This window comes from Dendrobates tinctorius, unplaced genomic scaffold, assembly GCF_039654945.1.
Source record: "Dendrobates tinctorius isolate UK_male_01 unplaced genomic scaffold, ASM3965494v1 ptg000039l, whole genome shotgun sequence".
Classification (NCBI taxonomy): Eukaryota; Metazoa; Chordata; class Amphibia; order Anura; family Dendrobatidae; genus Dendrobates; species Dendrobates tinctorius.
The window spans coordinates 1,954,064-1,972,500 of NW_027361707.1; the positions used below are offsets into that span (position 1 = coordinate 1,954,064).

The 18,437-nt window shown below is 43.1% G+C and overlaps 1 protein-coding gene across 3 annotated transcripts in view; it reads left to right on the forward strand.

The window, feature by feature from the left end:
* UVSSA (UV stimulated scaffold protein A) overlaps positions 1-18,437 on the forward strand; it is a 109,461-nt gene that overhangs the window by 17,754 nt on the left and 73,270 nt on the right. For all 3 annotated transcript variants that reach the window (XM_073574417.1, XM_073574419.1, XM_073574418.1), the window contains 2 exons: positions 3,290-3,399; positions 5,545-5,673. In XM_073574417.1, coding sequence (XP_073430518.1) covers positions 3,290-3,399; positions 5,545-5,673 — 239 coding nt within the window. The remainder of the gene's footprint in view (positions 1-3,289; positions 3,400-5,544; positions 5,674-18,437) is intronic.

Consider the following 18,437-nt stretch of genomic DNA (forward strand, 5'->3'; position numbering starts at 1 on the left):
TAGCCGTCGGTTGCGACGCTTTAGTAATTCCGTGGTCCCAGTTCCAGCTGCCTTACCTGTTTCCTCCCCTTGCCCTCGTTCCAAGAGTGGTCAAAAAGATAAAGTCAGAGGGCATCCCAGTCATCCTAGTGGCTCCAGACTGGCCGAGACGCCCTTGGTACGCGGAGTTGGTGAACATGCTCGCGGACGTCCCCTAGAGGCTTCCAGACCGTCCAGATCTTCTCTCGCTAGGCCCTTTTTACCACCAGAATTCTCAGTCTCTGAGTTTAACGGCATGGCCGTTGAGGCCGCAAGTCTGAAGAATTCAGGGTTTTCCAGCCGGGTCATTCAGACCATGATCAAGGCTCGGAAGCCAGCTTCCTCCCGCATTTACCATAGGTACTGGAAGGCCTTTTTCCGTTGGAGCGATGATAACGATGTTCTTCCACTGTCATTCTCCATTCCATCCATTCTTGGTTTCCTCCAATCTGGTTTTGATGCGGTCCTATCCCTCAGTACTCTCAAAGGCCATGTGTCTGCCCTAGCAATCCTCTTCCAGAAGGATCTAGCTTCCTTACCGCAAGTGAAGACTTTTCTCCAAGGAGTCGCCCATGTGGCTCCTCCTCATCATTCTCCGATAGATCCATGGGATCTCAATCTTGTTCTTGGCGCCCTCCAGAAGGCGCCGTTCGAACCAATCCAGGACATCCCTCTGTCTTTTCTTTCATGGCAGTTGTCTTTTCTAATCGCCATTACTTCCATCAGGAGAGTTTCTGAGCTGGCGGCCTTATCCTGTCGTTCTCCATACCTTATCCTCCACCAAGATAAGGTTGTTCTCAGGCCAGTTCCTTCCTTCCAAAAGTGGTATCTCCCTTTCACATTAACGAAGATATCGTCCTTCCATCGTTTTGTCCCGCGCCTGCTCATCCTCTGGAAATGTCGCTCCACAAACTGGACGTAGTGAGAGCCTTGCGTGTTTACCTTGCCAGGACCGCTTCTTTTCGCCAATCTGATTCCCTGCTTCTCATTTCTGAGGGTCGCCGGAAAGGTCTTCCGGCCTCCAAATCCACAATTGCTCACTGGATTCGGTCTACCATCCTGGAAGCCTATGGACTTCAGGAGAAACGGCCCCCTCCGGGAGTGAAAGCCCACTCCACCCGGGCTGTTAGGGCTTCTTGGGCTGTGCGACACCAGGCTTCGGCCTCACAACTTTGCAGGGCTGCGACCTGGTCGTCTTTGCACACCTTTGCGAGGTTCTACAGGGTTCATACCCAGGCCTCGTCTGATGCAGCTCTTGGTAGGAAGGTTCTGCAGGCGGCGGTCGCGCACCGGCCGACCTAAGCCCTTCCTTCTGTCGTTCCTTTTATTGCTGTTCCCACCCTCGGGACTGCTTTGGAACGTCCCATGGTATTCTGTGTCCCCCAATAAGGCGATAAAGAAAGAGGGATTTTGGGTTCTTACCGTAAAATCTCTTTCTTGGAGCCTTCATTGGGGGACACAGCACCCTCCCTGTTTAAGTTGTACCGTGCTGGGTCTTCGAGTCCCTTGTTGGGTTGGTACATATGTTCATGGTTTTTGGTTGCTTCTCCTACTGCTTTTTCACCAACTGAGGTGCTTGGTGCCTGTCGGTGGGTGTATACTGCCGGGGAGGAGCTAATTGTCTTGTTTTGCATAGTGTCAGCCTCCTAGCAGCAGCAGCAGCATACACCCATGGTATTCTGTGTCCCCCAATGAAGGCTCCAAGAAAGAGATTTTACGGTAAGAACCCAAAATCCCTCTTTTCCATCCAGATGATTCAGATGATCAAAGCCAGGAAGCCAGCCTCCTCCCGCATCTACTATAGGCATTGGAAGGCTTTTTTCCGTTGGTGCGACGATAAATAAAAAGTTTTTCCAATGTCCTTTTCCATTCCGTCCATACTGGGTTTTCTCCAGTCTGGCTTAGATTCGGGTCTGTCTCTCAGTGCTCTCAAGGGCCAGGTTTCCGCCTTGTCTATCCTCTTTCAAAGAGAGCTCGCTTCCTTACCGCAGGTTAAGACGTTCCTCCAAGGAGTCGCTCATGTGGCTCCTCCTCATCATTCACCAATAGAACCGTGGGATCTCAATCTCGTTCTTAGCACTCTCCAAAAGGTGCCGTTTGAGCCCATCCAGGACATTCCTTTGTCACTTCTGTCATGGAAGGTAACCTTTTTGATCGCCATTACATCCATCAGAAGAGTTTCTGAGTTAGCGGCCTTGTCATGTCGTTCTCCTTATCTGGTGTTCCATCAGGATAAAGTCGTCCTCAGGCCTGTTCCTTCCTTTCTTCCAAAGGTGGTTTCCTCCTTTCACATCAACAAGGATATCGTTCTTCCATCGTTTTGTCCTGCTCCTTCTCACCCTCTTGAGAAGTCGCTCCACAAACTGGATGTTGTTAGAGCCTTGCGTGTCTACCTCGCTAGGACCGCTTCACTTTGTCAATCCAATTCATTTATGGTCATCTCTGAAGGTCACTGGAAAGGGCTTCCGGCATCCAAATCCACGATCGCTCGCTGGATTCGTTCTACCATTCAGGAAGCATACCGACTTCAGGAAAAACGGCCCCCTCCGGGAGTGAGATCTCACTCCACCCGGGCTGTGGCAGCTTCATGGGCCGTTCGACACCAGGCTTTGGCTCTGCAAATTTGCAGGGCCGCGACCTGGTCGTCCTTGCACACATTTGCGAGGTTCTACAGGGTTCATACCCAGGCCTCGTCTGATGCAGTTGTTGGTAGGAAGGTTCTGTAGGCAGCGGTGGCGCACCGGCCGACCTAAGCCCTTCCTGTTCTTTCATTTCTTATTGCTGTTCCTGCCCTTGGGACTGCTTTGGAACGTCCCATGGTATTCTGTGTCCCCCAATAAGGCGATAAAGAAAGATGGATTTTTGGTTCTTACCGTAAAATCTCTTTCTTGGAGCCTTCATTGGGGGACACAGCTCCCTCCCTGTTTAAGTTGTACCGTGTTGGGTCTTTGAGTCCCTTGTTGAGTTGGTACATATGTTTAGAGTTGCATGATTTTTTCCTACTGCTTTTTCACCAACTGAGGTGCTTGGTGCCTGTCGGTGGGTGTATACTGCCAGTGAGTGAATTTTTCTTGTTTTGCATAGTGTCAGCCTCCTAGCAGCAGCAGCGTACACCCATGGTATTGTGTCCCTCAATTAAGGCTCCAAGAAAGAGATTTTATGGTATGAACCAAAAATCTATCTTTTGCTCGCAGTCTCTTGCTTGCTCTTGCTCATCGTTGCCTGTTTGTCATGAGCTGAAAAGAACTCTTTATTTCTCCGTTTTGCATAGATGTGAAAGTTAATGAGAATGAAGATAACACCGACGTCCTCAACAGCTTAAAGGATGCCTGTAAGATGGCAAAGAACAAGTACTGGCCAGCGGTTCAGTCCTGGATACAGGTACCAGTGGGAAACCCTGTCTTGTTCTTCATTTTGTGTTCACTTTTTCATATAGACGGTCGTCAAATCTAATGATGCAAACTTGGCAAATAGTATATACCGTATATACTCATACATAAGCCGAGATTTTCAGCCCATTTTTTTGGGCTGAAAGTCCCCCTCTCGGCTTATACGCGAGTTATATACGGGGGTCGGCCGGGAGGGGGAGTGGGGGGTGTCAGAGACCATACTCCACCCTCCTGTCACGGTCTCTGCAGCCCCCCTGCTTCCCCCATGATCTCGGTGTCCCAGCTGTTCCTGCATTCAGCGGTCACGTGGTACCGCTCATGAATATGCGCATATTTAATGAGCGGCTGCGGTACCACGTGACCCTAGAATGCAGGAACAGCCTGGGACGCCGACATCATGCTCGAAGCAGGGGCTGAAGAGACCGTGCGCCAGGAGGGGGGTGGGGGAGTATGATGGGGGAGCAGAGCAATACTTACCGCTCCCCGTTCCATCGCTGTCTCCTGGTCCTCTGGCTGTGACATTTAGCGGAGGGCACGATGACGTAGTCAGTGCGTGCCCTCTGCTAACGTCACTGCACAGGACCCGGGAGACAGCAATGGAACCGGGAACGGTAAATATAGCCAGTGCCGGGGGCCTGAGCCAGCAGCTACACCGGCGCCTGGCCCCCAGCGACGGAGAGGTGAGTATGTGTTTGTTTTTTTTTTTGTTTGTTTTTTTTTTTATAGCAGCAGCGGAAGCAGCATATGGGGGGTATTTCTGTACGGAGCTTCTACTTGGGCCACCATTAACCCTTGTGCAGCATATGGGGGGTATTTATGTAAGGAGCATCTACTTTGGCCACCATTAACCCTTGTGCAGCAGCATATGGGGGGTATTTCTGTATGGAGCTTCTACCTGGGCCACCATTAACCCTTGTGCAGCATATGGGGGGTATTTATGTATGGAGCTTCTACTTAGGTCCCCATTAACCCTTGTGCAGCATATGGGGGTATTTATGTATGGAGCTTCTTCTTGGGCCACCATTATCCCTTGTGCAGAAATATATGGGGGTATTTATCCTTGGAGCATCTTGTTGGGCCACCATTAACCCTTGTGCAGCACCACCCTCGGCTTATACATGTGTCAATAAGTTTTCCCAGTTTTTTGTGGCAAAATTAGGGGGTCGGCTTATACACGAGTATATACGGTTGTTGTTTTTTTTGTTTTGTTTTTTTTTTCTTGGTCTTGTGCTGTGTCCATTGTCATACCCCCTGGAAATGAATGAATGGATGAATTGACAACTAGCTGTCTCCTTTCCCCTTTCTGACAGGGTTTAACCGTGTACGGTCTGCACTGGTTAGGCAGCATATGTAATTACCACGTCTTATCGCCAGTGGGAATTGTATACACCCAATTGAGGAAAATGGGGGGGGGGGGGGGTGCGTCTTATAGTCCGGATGTAATGGCTGTGGTGGGGGATGGAGCCGTTGGTCACAGAGGCAGGAGCTGGCTGCTGCGGTAAACTCCTGTGCCTGCTGCTGAGAGAAATGAATATTCACCGCTTTCCACTCCCATGGGCGTGGAGCGATGTGATTATTCATTTCTCTTAAGGTGCGACACACCTGACCGCCCGCCGGCAGCTACAGGAGGGCACCCGCTGACACTTTGCGCTACTGAAGAGCGAGCAATGAATACTCACTGCTCTGCGCACACAGTCCCAGCGTGCAAAGCACTGATTATTCTGTCAGCTGCCCTTCAGCTTGCAAGCAGCGCATGATGTCCCTGCCATGTGCTGCTTACAAGAATAAAGCAGCTGCTGGAAAAGGAGCTGGATGCTGCGAGGGAACGCTAGGAAGGTAAGTGTAATGGTTTGTTTTTTTTAATGTAATGTATATATGCTCCCATCAGAAAACCAGGATAGGGGGATATTAAGTACAGAATTGACCACATTTTTTTGCTTCATTTTTTTTTCCCCTAATTTCCTCCTCTAAAAGCTAGGTGCGTCTTATGGTCTAGTGCATTTTATAGTTTGAAAAATACGGTAATTTGTACCTTTCCAGGAGAGAAAAATAAAGGAACTGCACTGAGCTAAATTCTTTCAGAAGCGTTATTTTATGGGAATTTTAAGTATTGTAATTTTCTGACTTTTCCATTAAGGTTTTCACAAAAGCTGGAATCAACGACGACAGCCTGAAATGTGCTATTGACCTGAAGAAGAAACTAGAAGCTGCGCTGAAGAAGCAAAAGGAGATGAATATCGAGTGCACAACCCGAAACAGAGGAAAGGTGAGGGGCATGACCCTTTATGTGGTGCAATCACAACCGCCTTAATGCCATGAAGCAAAAACAACAATAAACAAAAAAAATCTTGTTTCCTATTTTTATTCCAAGAGCCACGACTTTTTTTTTCTCCTCCGTAGTTAAAGTTGTACGAGGGCCCTTTTTTTAATTTATTTTTGGTGGGTGGGATGAGTTTTCATTTTAAATCGCACCATACACTTTACCATACGGATGTACTAAAACTGCAAAAAAATTCAGACAACTGGCAAAGAATAATAATAAAAAAAATTATATAAACTCGAGTATAAGCTGACTCGAGTATAAGACGAGGTACCTAACTGCCACGGAAAACTAGGTAAGCTTATTGACTCGAGTATAAGCTGGGTATGCATTGTCCCCTCATCCCTGTCCTGGTATGCATGGCTCCTCCGTCCTTTCCTTTTATGCATGGCTCCCCGGTCCCTGTCCTTTTATGCATGGCTCCCCCGTCCTGTCCTTTTATGCATGGCTCCCCCGTCCTGTCCTTTTATGCATGGCTCCCCCGTCCTGTCCTTTTATGCATGGCTCCCCCGTCCTGTCCTGGTATGCATGGCTCCCCCATCGCTGTCCTGATATGCATGGCTACTTATCCTTGTATGAATGGTTCCTATTAAAAAAAACAAAAACATCCTACTCACCTTCAACATTCCCTCATAGCGTCTCATTGGTCCCGGCGCCCTCGCAGCATCCTGTTGGTTCCAGCGCCTGCAGCTCTTCCTGTGCTGAGTGGTCATGTAGCCCTGCTCATTCCCTCCACGCCTATGGGAGTGGAGAGGCGAGTATATTCATTACCCTAATGAGCGGGGCCACATGACTGCTTGGCACAGGAAGAGCTTCCGGCGCCGGGAACAACGAGATGCTGTGAGGGCACGCAGGAGGGGTGAGTAGGATGTCTTTTTGGATGCCGGCGGCTGTGGGTGACACTGTGCGCTCTGAGAGAAATGAATATTCATTTCTCTTTAGCAGCAGCACAGGCTTTAGCCACAGCCGCCGGCTCCTGCCTCTGTCATCTACCACCCCCCGCTGGCTTTCTGGGACAATTGATGCATGTATTAGCCGAGGGGGGGGGGGGGGTGTATTCAGCACAAAAAAATGTGCTGAAAAGCTTGGCGTATACACGAGTATATACGGTAATTAAAAAAAAATAAAAAAATCTGCCATTGTTTTTAGGTTTTGCTTTTGCAGAGTTCATTGAGGACTAAGAGTGACCTGGAACAAAGATTCATTGGGTCAGCACGATAACGGTGATATCAGACTTGTTTAGTTTCTCTTATTTTAAAGATAAAAAAAAAATTAGAAAATGGAGACATTCTCTTTCTTTCCCTCTATTGATGGAGATGTGGGGGCTCTTGTTTGTTTTTCGTGCTGAGCTATAGTTTTTATTCGTACCGGTTTTGGGGTACATGACACATTTTAATCACTTTCTGCTGCATTTTCAGTTGGAATGCAGTGAATGAAAAATAGCAATTCTGGCTTTTTTTTATTTATTTTTATGGCATTTACCTTACAAGTTAATTATTTTAAGTCTTGTTAATAGAAATTTTCTCGGGCTCTTCTTCTTGGGGCAACACAAGATAACCATAGGGGGAAGGCTGCTCACAAGAATTACAACCTTAAAGAGAAAAAGTCTGCTCCTCCTCCGCAGGCCGCCTACTGGGTCACTTAGGAGGCAGACACTGGTCTGGAGGCTCTAGACTGGTTTCTGCCAATGATATGCTTTTATTTTTTTTTTCCTAGTCTTATCTCTTCTCCTCCTAGATAGGGAAACAAGGGAAATGGACCCTCCGTGGTTCTGACTCAGAACGTGTAGTCTGCCAGGGATCAGGAACTTTTCTTCTAAAACAGTTGACGTTACGGTACTACTAGTGCGGGGTAGTCTTTGCCCCTGGTTTCCTGCCCGTATCTTCCCCCTCCACACTAGAGCCTGGTGCATTGCATGAAGTGTAGGCCCGGGCCATGAATTGGATCAAGTCTTTTCGGCGAGTAGATCTTCTCCCCACATCCCGCTGCTTTGCGCTTGCTCCCGACCCACATCCTCTACGGCATTCGCTCCCTGCCAGCCCGACCTTTTTACCCTCTCCGAGATCTTCCATGTTCTTTTTTGTGACTCCTCTTCTATCCTTCTGTAGGGGTCTCTTTGGCTCTGCAGCTTCTCTGGTTCTTCACACGGCCTCCTGGTGCATCTGCTCGATTTTGGGCTCAAATTTAGTCCTCGGCGTTTGTTGCGGTCTAGTATGGCCCTGTTTATTTACCACAGCTGATCAGTCTCTCGTGGGCTTGTCTCCATCTCTGCAACATCCCTACACCTTCCTTCTACCTGGGCACCACCTTTTTTCAATCTACAGCGATTCCTTGCCTTTCCAGCAGTATCCTACGAGATCCCACAGAGATTTCATGATTCCTGTCCTCGTAGATGTTCCGTGGAGCCTCCTGGATTGACCATACGTGCTTTTCCAGGGTCCCCTATTGCAGCCGAATTCTCGGTCACTCAGTTTGACATAATGTCTGTTGAAGCTGCAGTTATAAATTCCTCAGGTTTTGGTGGTCAGGTTTTGGAGACCGTGATCAATGCACAGAAGTCTCAGATCTAGCATTGTACCTGGAAGGCCTTCTTCCCCTGGTGCGAATCTTACTCGGTCACTGTTTTTATTTTATTTATTTTTTTTTCTTTCTCCTTCGCCTTCCTTCAGTTTGGTCTTGAGTCTGGCTTAGCCCTTGGCTACATCAAGGCCAGATGTTGACCCTGTCCATTCTCTTCCAGAAAGATCTGGCTTCTAAGCCTTATATCGGGACCTTTCTTCAGGATGTGGCTGTCAGGATCAGGGGGGTTTTATATGACCTATGGCCGCACACGGCTATCACATGTGCAGGGGGGCTTATCTTAGTTATCCCACCGCTGCCACACTGATGAAAAACAGCAAGCTAGCCTTGCCCAAACAATTTATCGCAGGGGTTTATTCTAGTTACCCAACTGCTGCCACTATGTTACAGCTGCCGGGATGGATTTATTTATATCCCACTTTTCAGTTCCACTTTGGAACTCGCAGCTTGCTGGCGCCCCCTTTACCCTCAGGTCAGTCAGGGAACTACACCTAGGATAATTAGTTGCCAGACAGGCTACTTGTTGTGCCCTGACTATTAGGCCGCTGCAGTGAGGGAATTATAACTATTCCTGGACGTAGCTAGACACATCCGCTTATAAAACCCGTTCCGTCACTACCAGCTGGCCCACCTGCCCAGAGCACACTTCGCTGCCACCAGTTTCCAATTTTCTCTTAAAAAATATTTTAAATTAATAGAGGGGTTCGAAGCCAACCCAGACTAGTAGCGTAATTAGCTTATAGGCACGTGAATTCGTCACAGAGCAAGGAGCCGAAACAAATACATTTTATATTTACTCCAAAAGGTAGGCAGTGTTTACAGAGATATAAAAAGATTTTATAATGGGAGACAATTAATGTATGTACAATTCAATTACAAATAAAATAAAGGATTAAAACCGAAATACACTTACATAATGCTTGGATCCTTTCAGGCAAAACCATGCGGTGAGGAGGAGCCAGACGTCACCATTTATGTGAGATCCTGTTGTCACGGCGTCCCAAGCTAAAATGAGGGAGGGGGTAGTGGAAAATACCTTAACTTTGGGCAGGTGACATCACTAAAGGGGCTGGCTTGTGACGGTCCTCCCCCTAGCTCAGAGTTAACAGATCTGGTTCTGAAACTTATAATAACCATATCTCACAGAGGTTACCCCGTTTAGAATCGCACATAGTACTATCTTTTCCAGCATGTCGCTGGCGATCATTCAAAGCCAAACTCGAACTAGTCATTTCACACGGTTCAGGAGAAATCCATTTCTCTGGTTCTGTTGGCTCTGGAACCGTGAAAAACCAGGGCCATGAAGTTTAATCGACGCACGTCAGTTTCATTTTTCTGTCGCTGACTAAGCCAGAGCTATGGCCTCTTTAATGCCTCCCATACCTACATACGACCACATGTGCTTAGACAAAGAACATTCCTTTCTGCTAATTAACATTCGTGGGGGGAGGAGGGAGCTAGTGTAGTGTTACAAGCTGTAAATGAAGATGCAGGCAGGGGGAAAAGGAAGGGTGTAGAAAAATATATATATATATCTTCTTGCACGGTTGAGAATCAAAAAGTAAAAGCAATGTTGAGGATAAAATAAATCTTGTTTTTAATTGTTCATTCAAAAAGTGATTACAAAAATGAAGAAAAGTAAGTTCATGACATGCAATAATTATTTGAAGAGAAAACGAGCATTGTTCTTACATATAGTCTTGAGCAGCTGTCCGGGTGTTCGAGAGTCTCAAGGGATATGAGATCTCCTGTACAAGAGTTAGACCGGCTTATATACTATTCTGACCTATAAACTATAACCACATATGGTGGCTTGCCACTATGTTCAGAAGTTCTTCCATATTAAGTGAACCGTAGTTATTTTAACAATATGTATACAGTTATTTATGCATTACCTTAGTCTGAGATATTTAAGCCTAAAGTCTGAGATCTTTAGAACCATTCATTATCTCTAAATAGTCACATTTTGACAGCTTTGACTATCTTGACCTATACATTTGACAAGAGAGACAGCTGTGTGAGCCAAGGAACTCAGAATAACTCAGTCACTTCTCTAAAGTAAGCAAAGCCTGTTAGCTATTCTGTATGAGAGAATTAATCCATATATTTTTTATTATAGAAATACTGATATTTTACAGTCCCCCCTGATTATGATTTGAGACATATCATAATCAATCCTAACTCATTCTCTCACCATTCGTATCACATTCATTCTTTATTCTGAAAACCTTGTATCACCATCTGCCCTGAATGTCATCTGAATTTTCAAACCTATTGTAAAAACAAAAATTAGATCAGAGAGTTATATTTTTTTCGTTTTAACATCTCTCTTAAAATATCATCTTCCTTTTTCATTTCTACCTTTATATTCTTATAAATACTCCTAATTTTACACATAATAATTATTTGATATATTATACACAGCAAAACTATGATAAATAAAATAACGATCGGATTAGACAATACATTTCCTGCTGCCATTTTCGCTGAAGACTGTGACCAACTGGTTACAGATTTTCCTAAATTTCTCCACCAAGATGAGCCTGACATATTCGTCCATTCATGTTCAATATCATTTAGATTACCTTGTTCATGTCTAAATACAATTTCAGCTTCTTTTAATTGTTTTGTCAGCAGATTTAATAAACCCTTGTCTTTCTTTATTTCATTTGTCCACAAATCCCAAGGGAATTTATTGACTTGTGACAAATTGAACTGGATCGGAAGGATTTTCAGACGTCTTGAGCCTATTGACGTAATATTAATACTTCCTTCCTTCTTTGTGAGAGTTTTAACATTTCCCTCAATACAATATAAACCCATTGTCAGATTTTCGACATGTACACAAGATGAGAAGAATGCAGAAACTGCTTCTCTTCCTGACATGACTTGGAAACAAGTTTTGTTAGCGCTTACTGGTGTCACCAAGTCATGTATCGTGTGGACATTCTCAACTCTGGCATGACAAGAAGTATGATTATGGAAACATAAATGACTTTATCCTGTCCAGGTAGACACATTACCTTGGAAACAAAATTTAAGCATGACGAAATGTCTAATTGTTCAGTGTTGATACCATCAAATGCAAAATCTGTGTACTGTAATTGATAATATAACAATTGTGTAGGGCTGACAGGAATTCCCAGAACACCTATAGGAACCAGGGTTTCTTCTCTTCCTGACACTGGAATCAGTGATGTTCCTACACAAATGTTCTGTTCACATCCTAACCACTTATTTACCCACAAATCTGTATGGTTTAACGCAAAGTTATATTCTATGGGCAAATTTCTTATTAGCCCTAAAGGGGTAATTCCACTTTGTAAGGCTTGTGCAATCATTTTCAGATTGGTGGAATATTCAATCTGAATTTCTAGACATGTTTTGGCCACTTGAGATTCCTGTTCACTTTCCATTAAAGCTAAAGTAGCATCCTGAAGATGTCATACAGAAGATCCCAATACAGTAGCAGTGTTCAAAACCATCTTTTCAAGGACTTGATTCAAGCTTTTCTGAATCTTTACCCCTTTTCCTCCAATATACCCAATATTTTCCAGATCTGATTTAAGTGTATGAATGTCCATAGTGTTAATTAAACTTCCTACTGTTCCTAATCCCCCCAAAATACCTTCAAACACTCCCCTCTTACTCCTAACCTGTGTTGAAGTTCTTTTCCCAAACCATTGTTCTATTCCCATCTCCATGTTAGTGAGATGTGGTTGACACTGGGGATATCTAGAAGAGATTTTCCAGTTAGACATGTTAAAGGTCCATACCATGGTTAGAAACACTCCATCTCGTAACAGAGGTTTAGTTTGGAACTGATTGATCTGAAAAGGAGTAGATGGTTGAAATCTTGTCTGTGTGCATACATTATCTACTGCTGACCATATATTTACCTTTACATCTCTACATTGTTTGTAGTTATATTTCGTTAAAATGCAACATTGATAAAGTCCAGAATCCTTAGGAGATGGATTATCTACAGAAAAAATAAAATCCTTATTTAACCATCTCACGTTACCGGATTGACCTCTGTGTATAACATTTGTTGGACCATTTGAAAAACTTCCCAAAAATGATTTATCTTTGGTCCATATTAACAAAGATTCTGAAGGTAGCTCTAACCTCGTGCTGCATTTTAGTAATAAAGGAGACATATTTTCTTGACTATATACTGCTTGTGGTGTAACCCTTACTTCTGGAGCTATAGTATTTGAAACTGTAAAAACTACAGATACCTGTACTTGTACTGGTTCTCTGGTTATCTGAAAATTCCATGTTTTTACCCAATCCTCGTCTCCTTCTGTAATAGAAAGAAATGCAGGATCTAAAACTTTCCCAAATAGTTGTGTCCTTAACCAAGCATCTGTTTTGGATGTTTCAACTTTCCCTTTTGCGATCATATCATTTGTAATGTCGCCTGACCACACAGCTCTCTCTTCACCTCTTATCTCTATATTCCAGAATAACACATCTGTAGGACTACATTCCCATGTGCCTGTCTTATTATTGTGTATATAATCTCCTTGTAACTGTGTGAACTTCGTCTTAGGTCCTGTGGCTGCGTGTAATATTATGTCAGTGTCATGTATGAAGTGTAGCTCAATACAGCATTTTGCACCAAAACCCATGCAAATGTTTCCAGTAATATCTACTGAATCGTCCGGTATGTCCTCATCTATTAAGCTTTGTAGATTCGTTCCTCTTGGTTTCCTTGGATGTAAAGTTCCTTTGAAAAGTTCCTTCACTTCACTAGTATTTGTTCCATGGTGTGAAATATCTTCAGCGTAGACCACAGTTGAAACAGTACAAAACAGCAGAAATGTGATTCCCATCAGATAGTAGCTTTTCCTGGGAAATGTCTTTTTCTCCTGAAGGATTGGTGTTGAATCCCTTCCATCAAGGACGTGGAGTTTTGTATTCCAGTTCTTATTGGAATCCATTTCTTCCTAAAAGAAATGCAGTATCATTATTTTGCAATATACAGTTTGCATTGATCAACATGTACCCACAATTTTTGTTGTCTGCGGGTATTTTTAACCACCTTAGATGCTCGTTGCACAAGTATCATCACTTGTCCCATGGTTTCGATAATTTCAAAGGGACCTTCCCAATTACTTTCCCAAGGTCCATTCTTCCTGAAAGTTTTAATCATCACTAGAGCCCCTTTCTTGAATTTGGATACATATGGTGGCTCCATTCTCTGCATTCTTGATGCAGCATGTGGAAGAATCGTTTTCAAATTTTCCTGTAACAATTGCAACCATTTGGACCTTGCAACAGCATCTTTTTGTGGTGTAGACAAAAATGGTTCATGAGGAAAAATCAATGGCATTTTTCTTCCTGTCATCAGTTCAAAAGGAGTAAACTGAGTTGTGGCAGAGGTTGTTCCTCTTACACTCAACAGTACAAAAGGTACTGCATCAACCCAAGTATTGCCTTTGTCCAATAACATCTTGGCAATTCTGGATTTTATTGTTCTATTCATCCTTTCCACAATACCAGCAGACTGTGGATGGTAGGGTACATGAAACTGTTGTCGTACCCCTAGAATAGCACAAACGGCTTGCATGATTTTTCCTGTAAAGTGACTTCCTCGATCAGAAGTGATCATTCTTGGGATCCCCCAAGTACAAAAGACATGATTAACTAATGCTCTAGCTGTAGACAAAGCATCATCTTTCCTGACAGGTAAAATTTCAACCCACTTAGAAAAAACATCTACCACAACCAATGCATACCTGAGACCATTTTTACCTGATGGTAACGGTCCAATGTAGTCGATTTGTAACGTAGACCATGGACCATCTGCAGGTGCGATTCGGAGTAGTGGCGGTTTCTGTCCTTTTGGTCTTGGATTAATTTGGGCACAAATGAGACATGATTGAACAACACTTTGCACTGTCTCTTCCATCTTTTCCCAGTAAAATTTCTCTCTGAGAATGCCTAACAATTTTTGTTGGCCCAAATGACCCAAACTTTCATGATTGTATTTTGTGAACTCAACCTGTAGATGTCTTGGGACAACAGGACGCAACTCCCCGTTTAAGTCATGACACAAAACCCCGTTTTCACAAACAAAGGGAGGTTTTGGATCAACCCGGGAAGCAACAAGAGATGAGTCTTTTTCTTGTTCTTCCGCAAAAGAAGGGATATGCGTGTCTGTTCTTTGAACTGCTGAAACCTCGAGAGGTTCAGGTTCAAACACCTCTTCTCCTGTCAGGGCTGCCTCTTTGGCTAGCATATCTGCGGTTGCATTTCCAACAGATAATTCATCATCAGATTTTTTTATGGGCCGGAACCTTGACAATAGCAAAACCATTAGGGTTTTTTGATGCTATCCTGAAAATTGTCTTCAGTGTGTCACTGTGAACAAGAGTCTTATTAGATGAATCTACAAGAGTCTTATTAGATGAATCTACATAACCTCTTTTTTCCCAAACTGACAAGTAATCTGTCAGTGATCTTACAACATAAGAGCTATCACTGTAGATTGTAATGGGACACTGATCATCTGCTTCATTCAGCTGTAGTACCATTTTTACTGCTTCTAGCTCTGCTCTTTGAGCTGAAAAATGACTCGGTAATTTGTGCTTCACAACCTGTCCTCTTTTGGGATAAAAAATGGCATATCCTGAATAATAGTGCCCATCTGAATAGAATCTGGAACCATCTACAAAAATTGGTTCGTCTGTTACCTCTGCTTTCCGTCTGAAAAGTGATGGACTTGGATCCTGAAAAGACTGTAAACAATCATGAGTTTGTCCTTCATATTGCATCAGCTGAGGAAGAACATATTTGGCCTTGTAATCTACCTCAATTTGTTTGGGAGACAATGACAATAACCAATGAGCAAATCTCTGATGTGACACACCTGGGATATTATTCTCAAAGAGAAGTTTTAGTGTAGAGTGAGGAGTTTGCAAAATGATTTTGTTGAACCCGACAATATGTTCGGTTGCTTTGACTGCAAAGTACACACCTACCAAGTGTCTTGCACAGGTCTCAAAACCTTTTTCAACAGGTGAGAGAAGTTTTGAAAAATAGCCCAAAATTCTCCACTCTTCTCCCTGTAATTGCAGTAATACAGCAGAAACAGATGTTCCCGATGTGTGCACTTGCAAAGCAAATGGAGCCGAAGGATCTACTGTGGACAAAGCAGGTGCATTTTGTAAATTCATTTTCAATTGTTCAAATGAGGTTTGCTGTTCATCACCCCAAGGACCAAAATAATCACTGTTTTCACCTTTCAAAAGATCATATAAAGATCTGGCCTTATCTGCAAAATTCTCAATGAAATCCCTTGAATAATTCATAAGACCTAAAAAATGTCTCAATGCCTTGTGTGATGTCGGAATTGGTAGGGAAGCAATTGCCTCAATTCTTTCCTGCAGTGGCTGCCTTTTTCCTGGACTCAACAGCACCCCTAAAAATCTGACCTCAGTCTGCATTAATTTGACCTTTTTGGTGTTCAATTTCAACCCTGCATCATGCAGCAACTCAAACAATTCTGTCAGAAGAGAAACATGTGTCTCTTTATCCTCTGTAGACAATAAAATATCATCCACATATTGCAGAATGCAATCAGGCCTCGAAAATCTGGATAATACCTTTGCCAATGCCTGATGAAAAACACTAGGTGACAAATGTGCTCCTTGAGGTAACCTGCAAAACAGATATTGCTCGTCCAAGAAAGTAAATGCAAACTTATACTGACAACTCTTTTCAAGAGGTATACTGAAAAAACCATTGCTAATGTCCAGTACAGAAAAGTATTTGGCCTTTGCATTTAACCTTGCCATCATGTCATGAGTATCTGCCACAATTGGTGCGACATTGGGTGTATGCTTATTGAACATCCGTAAATCCAATATCATTCGATAAGAACCATCAGATTTCAAAACACACCACAAAGGATTGTTACTTACAGAATTAGCCTTTCGGATAACACCTTGATCTAACAATTCCTGTATGATCTTTGACATAGAGTCAATTGATTCTGGAGGCAATTTATACTGACGCTGTGGCGGGGGATCACGCCCCTCCACATTCACGATAACGTCTTTCATTGTTCCAACCTGATTCCTGAACTGAGCCCAAAGAGAAGGAAAAAGCTGTACAATTTCTGTCAATACCTTGTCATCATTAGTGTCAGGCCACAAATGGTCAGATGACACCACATCATTCAAGCAAATACTTCCAACATGGCTATAATCATTAGGATCAATGACTACCGGTTTACAACCATTGGAATCTTTCCAGATCACTTGATTTCCTAGGTCAACTACCCATCCGAATTTCTGCATAAAATCTGTGCCAAGTATATTTTCAGAATCACGACAATACCAGATGTCAATTTCTGTTTTGAAAGAACTAGGTATTTCCAAAATCACATTGGGAACTAAGGTCGCTTTAGTTCCACCTTTTCCACTGAAACCGACAATTGTACAAACTGGTGAATCTGGGTTTAGCTTCAAATCAAGGTTTGTAACACTTAACTGAGCTCCTGTGTCAATGAGAAATACAACATTCTGGCCTGCTAAACTTACTTTGATAAATGGTCTTCCACAGTCATCCAATGTAACTCGAGTCACAAATTCCAATGGATGTGGTACAGGAATAGTCTGTGATTGTCAGAAAGATGAAGGAGATGGGAGAAGACCTGTGTCCTTTTTAAAAGACCTTGGAATTCTATCCCTTGACTCTGTTTCCTTCACTGTCATTTCTCTGATCTGTCTGATTAATGGTGCATATGGTGACTGTGTTTGTCTGTTGGCAGTATGAGCAGGTGCAGATGATTGTAATGCAGGTGCGGAAGGTGTGTTGTATGATTTTGGCATGAGTCCGTTTTCCCTTCCAAGCTTACCTGTTCCTTGTGTACCCATCTCTGATTCTGCTCTCAAAAATTTCCTGCACTGCCACTTCAAGTGTCCAGGTATACCACAAAAATAACAATGGATATTGTTCCTTTGTGTAGTATTTTTACCTCTATGCTCAATGTAATCCCTGCTCTTGGAGAATACTGTGGCTCTAGGTTTCAGTTGACTGTCTTCCTTCTCATGAACTATCGCTATTTTAGCCTTGACCTGATTTTGTTTCATGGATCTCCTTATTCTGTCAATAAAAACTGTTGCTTCTTGCAATGATGGCTGAGTGTTAGCCAATTGCACTGAGGCAGGATCTAAGTACTTGAACTTCTTTACAAAAAATTTGATCATGGATGCTGGCTCTTCGTGAGGCCCGAGATCCATTACCATCCTATAGGCCTGTTCAAACTTTACCAAAAAAGAGAATGGGTCTTCAGAAATATTTGTTTGTAAACTCCCTAAAATATCAACTGTAGGCATGTCTTCTCCAGTTATAAACAATACTAATTGTCTAAGTCTGTCTTCTTTTGTACTATGTGCCATTTCATTCTCATCATTTAATCTGGGTGTGGTCTGTAATCTTTTTCCCATATGTGAAGGTAACCAAACTTTGAATATTTTATTCTTTTGCTCATCATTCAGATTGTATTTGTCTGTGTTTGATTCAAAAGTGTCCGCATTATAAAAGGCATCCATCTTATCATTGTAATTTGGAATGTCTTTTACAATTTTCATTAGCTGATCGTGTATTTTCAGATTAATGCGTGCTGCTCTATCATGTAATTTTTTCCGTTGTAATTCTACTGCCTCTAATTCCTCTACTGAAGCATCTGGATTTTGCATATTTGGTACAAATGAAGAGGCAACACCGTCCTCCTGTTTACCTGTTGATCTTGTGTTAACAGAAACCCTCTTTATATCTTGTCGTAATTTAGACAATAACTCTGTCCTGGTATCTATTTGATCTTCCAATTGTTCTATATGTTCTGACAAAATCAAACAATTTGGACAATCAAAGTAATCCCCGTCAGACTCTTGTGTGTCACCTGGTGTGTCAGTGTGATTAATGTCTTGTGTGACAATGCATGTTTTATAGGTGTTAGGTTCAGTTTTCTCAAAGACTAGGCTATTATACACATGAACTAGCTGCATAACATTCTGAAATTTCCTTTGTAATTTTCTAACTGAGAAAAACCTTTTGTCAATTTTAACATTTTCTGCCTCACATTGATTATACAAACTAGACCATAATTGGGCATC